The sequence below is a fragment of the Dipodomys merriami genome, unplaced genomic scaffold (assembly GCF_024711535.1).
Source record: "Dipodomys merriami isolate MVZ:Mamm:240054 unplaced genomic scaffold, mDipMer1.0.p SCAF_207, whole genome shotgun sequence".
Classification (NCBI taxonomy): Eukaryota; Metazoa; Chordata; class Mammalia; order Rodentia; family Heteromyidae; genus Dipodomys; species Dipodomys merriami.
The window spans coordinates 1,010,810-1,026,578 of NW_027203460.1; the positions used below are offsets into that span (position 1 = coordinate 1,010,810).

The window sequence follows — 15,769 nt, forward strand, 5'->3', positions numbered from 1 at the left end:
CTACACCGTATCTGAGGCCACAGGGCCCGCAGCCTTTGACACCTCTGAAGCCACAGGCCCCGCAGCCCCGTCTGCAGCCCCAGGCCCCGCGGCCTTTGATGCCTCTGAAGCCACAGCCCCCGCGGCCTATGCCCCGTCTGCAGCCCCAGGCCCTGTGGCCTACGGTGGCTTTGAGGCCGCCATGGCAGGCCGGGCGCAGCGCGTGATCGTGGTGGCGTCGCGGGCACCAGCGGCCACGGCTCTGGCGCTGCCTGTAGGCGCCGCGCTGCGGCTGGGCTGCCGAGCGGAGGCGGAGCTGGCGGCGCGCGTGGGCTGGCTGCTGCCGGGCGGGCGCTGGGCCTGGGCGGGGATGGAGCTGGGGACGGACGGCGTTGGGGTCGGGGCGGACGGGACACTGACGCTGCCCGCGCTGGGTCCGCAGCACAGTGGACGCTATGTGTACATGGCCGCCAACGCGCTGGGGATGGCGCGCTGGGATGCGGACGTCAGCGTGGGTGGGGCGGCGGGGGACAAGATGGCGGAAGCCAAGATGGCGGAATAAAAGTTGGAAGAATCCAAGATGACGGAAAGCAAGATGGCCAAAAACAAGATGGCAGAATCAAAGATGAAAGGCAACAAGATGGCGGAAAACAAGATGGAGGGAATTAAGATGGCGGATTCCAAGATGGTGGACACCAAGATGGCGGAATCCAAAATGGAGGGGAGCAAGATGACCGAAAACATGACAGAATCTAACATGCCCGACGCCAACATGGCGGATTCCAAGATGGCCAAAAACAAGATGGGGGACGCCAAGATGGTGGAATCAAACATGGAGAGAAACAAGATGGAGGAATCCAAGATGGAGGGAACCAAGATGGTCGAAAACATGGTGGAATCCAACATGGCCGACACCAACATGGCGGATTCCAAGATGGTGGACGCCAAGATGGCGGAATCCAAAATGGAGGGAAACAAGATCAGGGAAAGCAACATGGCGGAATCCAAGATGGAAGGAATCAAGATGGCGGAAAACAAGATGGAAGGAATAAAGATGGCCGAAAACAAGGTGGTGGAATCAAAGATGGAAGGAACCAACATGGCGGAATCCCAGATGGAGGAATCCAAGATGGAGGGAATCAAGATGGCAGATTCCAAGATGGTGGAGGCCAAGATGGCGGATTCAAAAATGGCGGATTCCAAGATGGCAGGTGCCGCTGCGGAGGCGGCCGTGGGGGCATCGCGTGGCGCTGATGTCATTGTTGACGCGCCGAGCTCGGGCCCGGGCACCGGGGAAGCGCGGCTGTGGCGTCGGCGTCCTGCGGGCGGCCCCGGGCGCGGGCAGCAGCGGCGTCTGCCGGCTCCGCCTCCCCTTCCCGCTCCGCGCGCCGCCCCCGCAGGCCGCGGGTTCCAGCCTGCCTTGCCGCACCGCCCACGCCCGCCAGTGGCTGCCGAGCACATCCGGCCCGAGCATCCTGGCACGCGTGCGGGGCCGCGGCACGGGAGACTTCCGGGCCCCGCCCACCCTGCTTCCGGTCTCCATGGAGACCTCCCTGCTTCTGGCATCCACACTTCTGGTTTCCACACTTCCGGTTTCGACGCAAATATCCCCACTTCCGGTCTCTGTGTCTTCCGCCGACCCACTTCCGGTCTCCACTCAGACCACCCCACTTCCGGTCTCCACACTGCCGGTTTCCACTCAAACATCACCACTTCCTGTCTTCACTACTTCCGCCTACCCACTTCCGCTCTCCCCGCGGACCTCCCCACTTCCAGTCTCCACTCGGACCCCCGCACTTCCTGCTTCCACGCTTCCAGTTTCCACTCAAAAATTCCTACTTCCGGTCTCCACTCAGACCACCCCACTTCCTGTTTCCCCACTTCTGGTTTCCACTCGGAAATCCCCACTTCCGGCCTCCACTATTTCGGCCTACCCACTTCCGTTTTTGACTGAGAGATCCCCACTTCCAGCTTCCACACCTCCGGTTTCCCCACGGACCTCCCCACTTCCGGTCTCCAGTCATACCACCCCACTTCCGGTTACCACTCGGAGATCCCCACTTCCGACTTCCATACTTCCGGTCTCCCCATGGACCTCTGCACTTCCGGTTTTGAAACGGACATTCCCACTTCCGGCCTCCACCCCTCGAGCATCCGCTGCTCCGACCTCTGCACTTCCAACCTCCTCACTTCCGGCCTCCTTACTTCCGGCCCCTAGGAGGTCTGGCGGCGGCCGCAGGCAGGGGAGACAGCACAAAGCCCACCACGCCCGGCCGGGCCCCACGGCAAACACCCGTGACCCCGTGGTCACGACCCTGCACAGCCGTGCCCCGGATGCCCTCCCTTCCCGTCCTGCGGCTTTCCACGACGGTGACCCCGGGACCTTTGACCCCCGACCCCCGGCCCCGCCCGCCGTGACCCTGCCCCGTGGCACCTGGAACGAGCTGGACACAGGTGAGCCTCAGTTTACCCATCTGTTTCCTGCAGGCTCTTGGCGTGGGGGCGTTGGACTGAGGGGAGCCAGATAAGAGGTGGAGGTTAGAGGTCACAGGGAGGATACAAGACAGTCAGAGGTCACGGGGAGGTTAGGGGTCATGGGGGGTCAGAGGTCACAGGGAAGTCAGGGGTCACAGTCGGGTCAGCGGTTGCAGAGAGGTCAGAGGTCATGGAGAGGTCACGGGGAGTTGAGAGGCCATGGGCAGGTGAGAAGTGGAAGGGAGGTCAAAGGTTATGGGGAACTCAGGGGTCATGGAGAGGTCACGGGGAGGTCTCGGGAGGGTCACTGGGAGGTCAGAGGTCATGGGGAAGCTAGGAGTCACAGGAGGTCAGAGGTCACAGAGTAGTCAGAGGTCACAGGGAGGTCAGGGGTCACTGGGAGGGCAGAGGGCATGGACAGGTCAGAGGGCATGGGGAGGGGTGGGGCGAAGTCCTTTACTCTGTCTGTTGTCTGTGTTCCTGGCCGTGTGGGGCACAGGATGACTGGGGAGACACACACGCACGGACAGACAGGCAGGCAGACAGAGCAGACAGATAGATAGAGGGACGGATGGATAGACAGACAGACAGATAGGTGGATAGACGGATGAATGGACGGATAGACAGAGCCATAGAGAGACAGACAAACAGATGGACAGAAGGACGGATAGACAGGTAGACAGACAGTAGACAAACAAATGGACAGATAGACAGACAGATAGACTGATAGATAGATAGATAAACAAATGGACGGATAGACAGAGCCATAGACAGACAGAGAGATACATGGACAGATGGATGGAGAGACAGACAGACATGGAAACATACATGGTTGGATGGATGGATAGATAGGTAGACAGACAGCTGGATGGATAGATAGACAGACCAATGGACAGATAGACAGACAGAGCCATAGACAAAGAGATAGATGGACAGATGGATGGGTAGACAGACAGACAGACTGATGGATATATAGACAGATGGGTAGACAGACACCAGACAGACGGATGGATACAGAGACAGGTGGACAGATGGACGGACAGAAGGACGGATAGACAGGTAGACAGTAGATAGATAGAAGGACAGATGGACAGATAGGTAGACAGACAGACAGATAAACCAATGGACAGATAGACAGAGCCATAGAGAGACAGACAGGCAGACAGAGAGATACATGGACTGATGGATGGATAAACAGACAGATAGACTTATGGACGGATAGACAGAGCCATAGACAGACAGACACCAGAGACATGGACAGATAGATAGAAAGAGACAGACAGACACACCGACCAATGGAAGGATGGACAGACAGAGCCATAGAGAGACAGATAGACAGAGAGATACATGGACAGATGGATGGATAGACAGACAGACAGATAGAAACATACATGGTTGATGGATGGATAGGTAGATAGACAGACAGACAGACAGACAGACAGACAGATAGATAGATAGATAGATAGATAGATAGATAGATAGATAGATAGATAGATAGATAGATAGATAGATAGATAGATAGATAGATAGACAGACAGACAGACAGACCAATGGACGGATAGACAGAGCCATAGAAACAGATAGACAGAATGGACAGAGAGATGAACAGATGGATAGATGGACCAATGGACAGATAGACAGACAGAGGCATACACAGTCAGAGAGACAGATGGACAGATGGATGGAAAGACAGACGGGTGGATGGATGGATGGATTGAAAGAGATAACATGGACAGGTGGGTGGGTAGACAGACGGACGGACTGATGGATGTATAGACAGATAGGTAGACAGACACCAGACAGACAGGCAGACAGATAGAGAGACAGGTGGACAGACAGATGGACAGATAGCTAGATGGATGGACCAGTGGACAAATAGACAGAATCATAGATAGACAGACAGAGCAATGGACAGATAGACAAACAGAGCCATAGACAGAGAGAGAGAGAGAGAGAGAGAGAGAGAGAGAGAGAGAGAGAGAGAGAAGAGAGAGAGAGAGAGAGAGAGGGAGAGAAGGAAGGATACACAGGTAGGTAGACAGACAGTAGATAGATGGATGGACAGATGAATGGACAGACAGATACATCGGTGGACGGAGCGACACAGACACATGGACAGATAGATGGATGGACTGATGGATGGATAGACAGATGGACAGACAGAGAGACAGAGGGACAGACAGATGGACAGAGGGACAGAGAGACAGAGGGACAGACAGATGAACAGAGAAACGGACGGACAGACAGATGGACAGACGGACGGACAAGTAGACAGACGAACAGACAGACTGACAGAGACAGACAGACAGAAGGACAGACAGACAGACATAGACAGACTGACAGACAGATGGATAGACAGACGGACAGAGAGATGGACAGCCGGATGGACAGACAGACAGAGGGACAGAGCACTGTCTACGAACAGCACAGGGGCCCTTATCCAACGCCCTGTCCCTCTGTCCCTCCCTCCGTCCGTCTGTCCATCCCCAGGCGTGGAGCTGACCCCAGCGGCGCCCGACATGCATGGGATAGACACGAGTGGATCTGACGCTGGCATGATGGACACGCGTGGAAATGTCACGCGTGGATCTGAAACTCACACGATGGTCATGTGTGGAAAGGACAGGCGTGGACCTCACAGAAGCAAACTGTACACGCATAGGCCTGCCACTGACTTGATGATCACGTGTGAAAATGTCACACGTGACATGGACACGATCAGATCCCTTCCACACTCACTGGACATGCGTGAAACGCACATAACTGCATCTGACATGAGTGGAAATGTCACACGTGTAAATGTCACACGTGTAAATGTGTCATGCGTGAAAGGGACACGATCATGTCTGTTATTCATAGGCCTAACACCAGTGGAAATGTCACGCGTGGATCTGACTCTCAGATGATGGTCACACATGGAAATGTCACGCGTGAAAGGGACACGATCAGACCCCTTCTGCGTGGACCTGACACTCTTAGAATGCACATACGTGGATCAGACACGCGTGAAAATGTCACGCTTGGATATGACAGGCGTGGAATGGACACGATCAGGTCCATTATTCATAGACCTGACACGCGTGAAAATGTCACGCATGAAAATGTCACGCATGGAATGGATGCGATCAGGTCCCTTCTGCATGGCCCTGATACTCTTGGACCACACATGCATGGATCTGACACGCGTGTAAATGTCACGCATGAATCTGACACTCACACAATGGTCATACGTGGAAATATCACTCGTGAAAGGGACACGATCACATCCCTTCCACACTCACCTGATACACATGAAGCGCGCATGCATGGCGCTGACACACGTGGAAATGTCATGCACGCCTCCCCCGCTCCCCCTATGCTGCGTGAGGCGCCCACGGAGTTTGTGTTGGCCCACGCGGGCCTCACCCTGCACCTGCCCTGCACAGCCCAGGCCTGGCCCCCTGCGGCCCTACACTGGCGTCTGCCTGACGGGACCCACGCGAGACCCGTGCATGCGCACACGCACCCTCGACTCAGAGACATCTACGTCCTCCCCAATGGCACGCTGGTGCTGCGCCGCCTGCAGGCCCCGCGCCATGCAGGTGAGTACGAGTGCGTGGCCGCTAACACGCTGAGTAGTGCGAAACGCACTGTGCACGTCGAAGTCACGCCTGCGCACGCGCGTCTCCCCCCAGCGTCCGACCCCGAGGCCCGCTCGCCACGCGCGTGCCCCATGGCGCTGACCTCACGCTGCACTGCCACGCATGCAGGGACCCCACCCCACGCGTGTTCTGGAGGCTGCCAGATGGGCGCCTGGTGGATGCTGGGAGCAGGTGAGTGTGGGAAGTGGGGGGCATCCATCTGTCCACCCGTGCATCTACCCATCCACACATCCATCCATCCACTCATCCATCCACCCATCCATCCACCCATCGATCCATCCATCCACCCACCCATCCATCCATCCACCCATCCAGCCATTCATCCATCTACCCATCCATCCACCCACCCATCCACCCTTCCATCCATCCATCCACCCACCCATCCATCCATCCACCCATCCCTCCATCCATCCATCCATCCACCCATCCACTCATCCATCCATCCACCCATCCATCCATCCATCCCTCCATCCACCCATCCATCCACTCATCCATCCACCCACCCATCCATCCACTCATCCATCTACCCATCCATCCACCCATCCATCTACCCATCCATCCACCCATCCATCCATCCACCCATCCATCCACTCATCCATCCACCCATCCATCCACTCATCCATCCACCCATCCATCTATCCACCCATAGTTGGGATAAAGATGATACCCCTTGATAGATAGTTAATTGATAGAGGATGGATTAGACAGATGACATAGACACAGTAGTCCATAGATAACAAATCCATTATTGATTAAATATTGATAGAGATGAGGTGGGGATGGTAGATCTATTAGCAGTGAATAGGTAATTGATAGGTCCTGGCTTGCCAGATCGCAAGGTAGAACCCTAGTGATTGATCATTGATAGATGATCGATCAGGGATCGATACAAGATGAGTATTGGATGCATATGTCACATGTGCGAATAACTAACATTGGCTTCAAATTTGTCTTCCCTTCCTTATGGTCTTACCTCCTATTACTTTCTTCCCTCCTTCCTTCCCTCCTTCCCTCCTTCCCTCCTTCCCTCCCTCCTTTCTTCCTTCCCTTCTTCCCTCCTTCCCTTCTTCCTTCCTTCCTCCGATCCTTCCTTCCTTCCTTCCCTCCAATCATTCTTTTCTTCCCCTCCAATCCTTCCTTCCTTCCCTCCAATCCTTCCTTCCTTCCACCCTTCCTTCCCTACATTCCCTCCTTCCTTCCAACCTCCCTACCCTACATTCCCTCCTTCCTTCCCTCCAATCCTTCCTTCCTTCCCTCCAATCCTTCCTTCCCTCCCTCCAATCCTTCCCTCCAATCCTTCCTTCCTTCCCTCCAATCCTTCCTTCCTTCCCTCCAATCCTTCCTTCCTTCCCTCCAATCCTTCCTTCCTTCATTCCCTCCAATCCTTCCTTCCTTCCCTCCAATCCTTCCATCTTTCCTTCCGTCCAATCCTTCCTTCCTTCCCTCCAATCCTTCCTTCCTTCCCTCCGATCCTTCCATCCTTCCTACCCTCCAATCCTTCCTTCCAATCCTTCCCTCAAATCCTTCCTTCCCTCCTTCCTTCCCTACATTCTCTCCTTCCTTCCTTCCATTCCTTCCTTCACCCTTCCCTCCTTCCTTCCTTCCTTCCTTCCTTCCTTCCTTCCTTCCTGCCCTCCCTCCCTCTCCGCTCCCCGCTCTGACATCCGGGTCCGCGCCTTTCCCAACGGCACGCTCTCTGTGCATCCGGTGATGTCACCCGACGCGGGGGAGTACGTGTGCGTGGTGCGCAACGCGGCGGGCGACGCGCATGCACGGCTGCGCGTGGAGTTGGCAGCTGGGCCAGGCGCCTCCTATCTGCAACCCCGGCTTCCCGTGACACCCGTGACCCAGGATGCCGACCCCAGGGAGGACTGCACTCCCCACCACCGTCTCCACGTCCCATCCGGTGTCCTGGGAGACCCGGATGTTCGGGTCGCGAGGCATGATGGGAGTGTGGGGATCTGGGACCTGGGGCCTAGGTTAGACCTCGGATGTGTGACCACGGGTGGGGGGGCGGGGCCTGGGGCGGGTTCTTCCTCTTCCTCTCAGTCACTTCCTTCTTCCTCTTCCTCTTCATTTCCTGTTTCCTCTTCCTTTCCTTCTTCCTCTTCCTCTCAATCACTTCCTTCTTCTTCCTCTTCCTCTCAACATCATTCAACTTCTTCTTCCTCTTCTATTCCCTCTTCCTCTTCCTTTCCTGTTTCCTCTTCCTTTCCTTCTTCCTCTCCATCTCTTCCTTTTTCTTCCTCTCACCATCCTTCATCTTCTTCCTCTTCCTCTGCTTCTTTTCCTTCTTCCTCTTCCTCTCATCCCTTCCTGTTCTCTTCCTCTCAATCTCTTCCTTCTTCCTTTCCTTCCTCTTCCTCTTCTCAGTCTCTTCCTTCTTCCTTTCCTTCCTCTTCCAAGTCTCTTCCATCTTCCTCTTCTTCACATTCTTTTCCTGCTTCCTCTTCTTTTCCTTCTTCTTCCTCTTCTCCATCTCTTCCTGCTTCCTCTCATGTTTCCCCTTCTTCCTCTTCCTTTCCTTCTTCCTCTTCCTCTCAGTCTCTTCCTTCTTCCTCTTCATTTCCTGTTTCCTCTTCATTTCCTGTTTCCTCTTCCTCTTCACTTCCTGGTTCCTATTCACTTCCTGGTTCCCCTTCGCTTCCTGCTTCACTTCTGGCTTCCCCTTCACTTCCTGCTTCCTCTTCGTCTCCCACTTCCACTTCTGCCCCGCTACCCCCGAGCTCTCCGTCCCCTACGGCGCCCCCGTGACCCTCACGTGCCCCGTGACCCAGGGGTCGTGCACAGTGACCTGGCTGACGCCGGCCTCGCAGCCCGTGGCCTTCACTTCCGGCCAGGAGGACGCCCACTTCCGGGTGCTACCAGACGGGCGTCTGCACCTGCAGGCGGCACGGCGGGCCGACGCAGGCATGTACACGTGCGTGGCGGGGCGGGGCCGGCGCGCCACCGTGCGCCTACACGTGCAGCTGCGGGCGCCACGCATCCGGGTCACGCCTGATGTCCATGACAACGTGAACGACGACATCCGCATCTCCCCCGTGGTGCATCTGCGCGTGCGCTGCCAGGCGGATGGCTTCCCCGAGCCCCGCCTGCTGTGGGAACTTCCGGGCGGACTGGTACTTCCAGTCCCGTATCGCAGTCGCATGGGGGGAGGGATCAGCGTGGATGCGTGCGGGACGTTGGAAATCCCGGATGTGCGTGCGCTGCGCAGCAGTGGCAGCGACGCCGTGGCATGCGAGGCACGCAACCCGGCGGGCGAAGCCCGGATATGGGTGTGGCTGCCACCATGTTGGGCGCGGGCTCTACCTCCAGCGGCTTCGGCTCCGCCCTCTGTGGTATTGACTCCGCCCCCTGGCGCGCCAGCTCCGCCCCATCACATGCCTGCCCTGCCATCGTGGGTGCTGGCTCCACCCCCTGGTGCACTGGCTCCGCCCTCTGAGGCAGCTCCGCCCCCTGGGCCGCCTGCTCTGCCATATTGCGTGCTGACTGCGCCCTCTGAGGCGTTGACTCCGCCCAGTGGCGCACCAGCTCCGCCCCATCACGCGCCTGCCCCGCTATCTTAAGCAAATGTTGTTTAGATGATATTTTAAAACAGTTTCTCAGGTGCTGGGAAGGTGGCTCAGTGGTAGAGTGCTTGCCTTGCATGCATCAGCCCCAGGGTTTGATTCCTCAGCACCACATAAGCAAAACAACATGGAAGTGGTGCAGTGGTTCAAGTGGTAGCGCTAGCCTTGAGCTGAGGGACAGCACCCAGGCCCCAGAGTTCATGCCTCATGACCAACAAAATCAAAATAAAGAACAAAACACAGTCTATCACTGTTTTGGCCTCAACTCTGTAATACCACTGCTTCAGCCTAGGGATAAAATTTTAGGTGTAAGCCAGGCACTGGTGGCTCACGCCTGTAATCCTAGCTACTCAGGAGGCTGAGATCTGAGGATCGCGGTTCAAAGCCAGCCCAGGCAGGAGAGACCGTAAGACTCCTATCTCCAATAAAACCACCAGAAAACTGGAAGTGGCGCTGTAGCTCAAGTGGTAGAGTGCTTGCCTTGAGTTGAAGAGCTGAGGGACAGCGCCCAGCCCCAAAGTTCAAGCCCCATGACTGACCAAAAAAAAAAAAATTTAGGTGTGGACATTTATCAACACTTCTGACTCAGACTCTATTTGATAATTTTTTAAATAAATACTTTGTTCTTAATTTTCCTCTTTGTAAATTAATATGCACCTATAAAAATTGGTTTGGCCATCCAAGTAACCTTCTCAAAGTACCTCCTAATGATGATTTACAAATAGTTTTACTAGGGCTGGGAAGGTGGCTCAGCGGTAGAGCGCTTGCCTTGCATGCATAAGGGCCTGGGTTCAATTCCTCAGCACTCCATAAGCAAAAAGAAAAAAGCCGGAAGTGGCACTGTGGCTCAAATGGTAAAGCGCTAGCCTTGAGTTGAAGAGCTGAGGGACAGCGCCCAGGCCCCACGACCAAACCCCTCCAAAAAAGTTGTACTATATTTCAACAAGTAAAACAATGCTACAAATAAAGAAAACAATAATTAAATGTTAATAATTAATAAAATAAAAAGCAAATATTATGACTGTTTTCCCTATTTGAAGTGTACTACATATTAGATTTTATTATTTGCTCATAATTCTGTACATTTAACACTGACTGAGGTTGTGATGTTCAACAAGAGTTTTATAGAATATGAGTAGTCTTTAAAGCTACCCACTAAGATTACTATTTATGGCTCTTCTCATTATTTGTTTATGGCTTATATCATCATTTTTCCTCATTAACTTATAAACTGAGGAAGCTCTAAAGTTTTAACAGACCATGTAGTTAACAAAGTGTTAACACTTCATTCTACTTCTTTACACAAAAACTTTGCAACTTCTCATTAATAAAGTTTCTTGAAACTCTGAAATGTACATACTTAGTAGTATATGTCTACTACCATAAATCTTAAATACTTTATGGAAAAGTTTTATATCTGACAAACAGTCCTAATTTTGGCATATGTAAACAAATTCCCAAAATTAAATATATTTAATACATTAAAAATTTTAACAAACCTTAACGCTTGGTGCAGTGTTCATTATGACAGGTGCCTTGTATAGAATAATTGAATCCTCCTCCTACACATTTCTTGAACAACAAATATCTGGGATTATTTTGTTTTTGACGTCAATCTTGACTTTATTCTTAAATTTGTGCTTATGTAAGAAATTTATGGTTCTAAAATTTCATGACAATTCTTTTGAACTTATTTTTTGTTGAATTGTCTAGTTTAATAAAATCCAACTGCACTTTTTTTGGGGGGATCCATTCTTGGGGCCTCAACTCTGGGCTTGGGCGCTGTCCCTCAGCTCTTCAGCTCAAGGCTAATGCTCTACCACTTGAGCCACAGCACCACTTCCAGCTTTTTTATTTTTGCTTATGTGGTGCTGAGGAATCGAACCCAGGGCCTCATGCATGTAAGGCAAGCGCTCTACCACTGAGCCACCTTCTCAGCCCCCACAATTGCACTTCTGATATAAAAAATATTCTGTGCTCAATTCAGCCACACATACACTAACATTGGAACGATACAGAGAAGTTTAGCATGGCACCTGTGCAAGGACGATATGCAAATTTGTGGGGCGTTCCATATTTTTACAACAACAGATGCTGGAGGGGATGTGGCCACAAGGGAACCATACAACATTCTTGGTGGGAGTGTAAACTTGTTCAACCACTTTGGAAGACATTATGGAGGTTCCTCAAAAGATTCCACATAAAGCTCCCCTTTGACCCAGCAGTCCCACTTTTGGGGATTTATCTAAATGATAACAAACAAGACCATACTAAAACTACCAGCAAAACTATGTTTATTGCAGCATTTTTTACCATAGCTAAGATATGGAACCAACCAGCTGTCCCCACTACATGAATGGATCAAGAAAATGTGGTGTATATACACAAAGGAATTATATGCCTCCATCAGAAAGAATGACATTGCCCCATTTGTTAGGAAATGGAAAGACTTGGAAAAAAAATTATTAAATGAAGTAAGCCAAGTCTAAAGAAACAGGTCCCATGGTTTCCCTTATTTTCAGTAACGAATATATGTCTGGGATAAGCAGACAAGGTCAAAAGCTATGTGCATATGAACAGATATGATAACGTTAAGGGAATTGAACCCCACGATAGGGAAACAAGTAGTTTTTTGTTTCTTGCTATTGTTTCTAACGTACTTATAATGTGCGATGTGAATTTTTGTTTCTTTGTATATTCCTCCCCCACTCAATAACCCTTGTTTTCTCTGTATTTGAAGTTGGTGCATCTGCCTCTTTTATGTACGCTTCTCTAATTTGGGGAGGGGAAGGGAAAAAATGTGTGCGCGTGAACGCATGTGCATGTATGTGTGTTGGTATGCTCAGAGTTTGAAATCAGGGCTTAAAGGTCTTGCTAGGCCTTTCCTCTCTAGGTTGGTGAGGTACTATATGAGCTACATCTTCTTTCCTGGGTCTTTGCTAGTTCATTAAAAAGTCTGAAAAATAATTTCATGAATTTTTTTTTTTTTTTGGCCCTGATTGACTTCCAATTGTTATCCACAAATCCCAGGTTCCTGAGTAGCTATCCTGAGTAGATAGGATTACAGATGTGACTAGCCAATACAAGGCTTTCAGAATAATTTTAAAAGTAGAAGAAAATTTACTTCATGGGGGCCTGTTTTATTATCTCCTACTTTTAAAGCATTTTGGATTGATTAAGTGTGAATTTATTTCATTTTTGGATTCTTAAAAGACAGTAAGTGATGATATTAAAAGTTTTGGTACTTTTTAAAAAAGGAAACTGGAACTGTGGGACAGAAGAAATTTGTCTCTCTTTGGACCTCAATTTAGAAGCTCAGCTCTGTGCATGATAACCCAATGTCACCAACATAGTCTCTGTTGGAGACAAAATGTGATAGAAAACAATCACCATGGACAATATTTGCTATGCTATAATTTCTTGGACAATATGAATATTGAATTGAGAGTGTAAGAGAATGGAAAGAATTTACCTACCTTTTGTGTATTGCTGAAAGATTTTTGGAAACTTTGACTCGTTTCCTTCCTCACTGTGTGTCTTTGGGCCATGCACTTAGTGCCTTTAATTATAATTTTTCCCAACACTAAAATACTAATAACATTAGCATTATAGCAAATGTTATCTTAAGAATTAAGAGAAATAAAACTTGTAATATACTTAACATAAACTTCTATGAATGAGCTTTGAGTTTAGCCAGAAGTTTTTTTTAAATACTAAATAGAATGTCATAAGTATTACAGAAACCATTACATGTAGTGAAGCCGGGTAGATAACTTCTCATGCTGTAAATCAAACTGGTTATTTTAAGTCTTGTTAGTGTAAAAATATCAGGCACATAATAATGAAGGAATGTTGTAGACTGAGATGAAGTCCAAAAGAAAATGTACAAAACTGATAAAACAAAAGTATCTGAGCAGTATATTGTGTTTTACATCATTTAAGTTACATCTCAAAGATAAGGCAGACCTAGAAGAATGAATTGTCTTTTTGATATTCTATCATAGGTCTTTCCTCATTCTTGTAGATGCATCATCAGATTTGAGGAACTAAGTTTTTGGTTTGCTTCCTTCCATTTAAGTTACATCATTTAAGTTACATCACAAAGATAAGGAAGACCTAGAAGAATGAATTGTCTTTTTGATATTCTATCATAGGTCTTTCCTCATTCTTGTAGAGGCATCATCAGATGAGAGGAACTGTATTTTTTTTTTGTTTGCTTCCTTCCATTTATTCTTCAGTTTGAAATCTGAACTACATGAGACAGAAAGAAACCAAGGGAAATTAGTCATGCAGGGTTTGGAAAGAAAAATCAATGTAAAATAAAATACATAGCCTTGTATAAGGTCTAACTAAATTGAGTTATATAGTCTCAAGCATTAACAGAAAATGATTTAAGCAATATCATGTTATTGAAAACTGAAAAATGTTAGGAGTTGCTTTATTTTTTCCTTTCTACTACCTTGAATTAATTATTGATTTTGTACAGAGATTAAAGATGAGATTAACAAGAAACTTGATTAAAAATTGTCAAAATTTCTGAATAGACATGTTTACCAAAAAGCTCTGAAAATTGCCAGTGGGTTTACAAAGTTGTGTTTAATACAACTTCTATGCTGGCTTAATGTTTTGTAAACAAAAATCATTAGAGAAATGCAATTCAAAATTACTATGATACTACTTCATAACTATTATAACTCTTATCAAAAAAAAATCAAAGGAACCAGGTGTGGTGGTAAAGGCTTGTAATTCGAAGCTTTTAGGAGGTTGGAGTAAAAGGATTTGGGTCTGAGGTCATCTTGGGTATTGCACACAGTAAATACCTGCCCTTTAAAAAAACTCAAAAGGTAATAATTTTGGTTGGTGAGAGTGTGGAGAAAGGAAATTTTCTACACTCTTGGTCAAAATACAGATTAATACTCTCCTTGTAGAAAGTAGTATGCAGTTTTCTAAAGAAATCCAAAGTTGAAATATCATCTGACCCACCAATCATCTGATTATTTCTCTCTGGGTAACTCATAAATATATCTGTAGTTCATTGTTATTCGCATTATTCACAACAACAGCCAAGATATAAATCGAAGTTCAGTGTTCAACTACAGACTAATAAACAACTGTGGTGCATGCACAAATATATTTTTCTGTTTCATCCTTAAAATAGCAAGAGACTTCTCCCATTAGCCACCACTTATAATGACCTGAAAGATGTATTGTAAATGAGGAAAAATGTTGTCTTCTGATTTTTGTGAACACACACACACACACACACACACACACACACACACACACACACACACACACACACACATCAACCTCAAACATTAAGAGTGAAATTTTTTGAAAAGTAAAGCAAAGTGGAATTGCTGGGGCATTTAGGTCACAATGTAGAAGATAGTAGATATACAGGATGAACCGGTATAGAGTTGTAATGTACAGCATGAGGATACAGGGGACAACACTGGCCTTACATAGGAATGAAGCTAAATAAGTAGGAGTTGTTCTTCCTAGTAGGGGTTGCTCTTTTGGATGCTCTTCCTCCAGTAATGGATAAGATGAACATAATTCTTTAAATATACCTGCCTGTTTGCAGAAATAATAACAAACAATATAGCAATAATGTTGTATGCTCAACATAAGACATGAGATTATTCTTGGTGTAAACTAATTATTACAAATAAGGGAAACCGTGGGACCTATGTTTCTTTAAGTCTGGCTTACTTCACTTAATATAATTTTTTCCAAGAACTTCCATTTCCTTACAAATGAGGTGGTATCATTCTTTCTGATGAAAGCATAGTATTCCGCATGTGTGTGTGTGTGTGTGTGTGTGTGTGTGTGTGTGTGTGTGTGCGCGTGTGTCTCATTTTCTTGATCCATTTATCTACTGAGGGGCATCTGGATGGATTCCATATCTTAGCTATGGTAAATAATACTGTGATAAACATAATTTTGCTGGTAGCTTTAATGTGGCCTTGCTTGTGGCCACCTGGTTAAATGCCCACCAGTGGGATTACTAAGTAATAGGGGAGCATTATTGTGTACATCAAGGATAATCTTAGTAAATGAGCAGAATAGCCCTATAGCTCTGTACATATGATTGTATAAGGT

General features: G+C 48.7%; 1 protein-coding gene and 1 non-coding gene across 2 annotated transcripts; both read left to right on the forward strand.

The window, feature by feature from the left end:
- The first annotated feature begins 559 nt into the window (after positions 1–559).
- LOC138833417 (uncharacterized) lies at positions 560–5,361 on the forward strand. Its single transcript, XM_070031755.1, has 3 exons — positions 560–1,141; positions 1,191–2,433; positions 4,945–5,361. The coding sequence occupies exons 1-3, from the start codon at positions 560–562 to the stop codon at positions 5,358–5,360; spliced, it is 2,241 nt and encodes a 746-aa protein (XP_069887856.1). The 3' UTR covers position 5,361.
- A 6,277-nt stretch (positions 5,362–11,638) lies between these two features.
- Positions 11,639–11,745, forward strand: LOC138833433 (U6 spliceosomal RNA). The gene has a single exon (XR_011373908.1). It is a non-coding gene; the product is annotated as a U6 spliceosomal RNA (small nuclear RNA).
- The last annotated feature ends 4,024 nt before the right edge of the window (positions 11,746–15,769 follow it).

Bases quoted from the DNA above. Each gene is read 5' to 3' on its own strand.
- LOC138833417 (XM_070031755.1), top strand. From the start codon at position 560: ATGACGGAAAGCAAGATGGCCAAAAACAAGATGGCAGAATCAAAGATG. The intron at 1,142-1,190 runs GTGGAGGCCAAG...CCAAGATGGCAG, and splicing joins AGATGGCAGATTCCAAGATG to GTGCCGCTGCGGAGGCGGCC. The intron at 2,434-4,944 runs GTGAGCCTCAGT...GTCCATCCCCAG, and splicing joins CTGGAACGAGCTGGACACAG to GCGTGGAGCTGACCCCAGCG.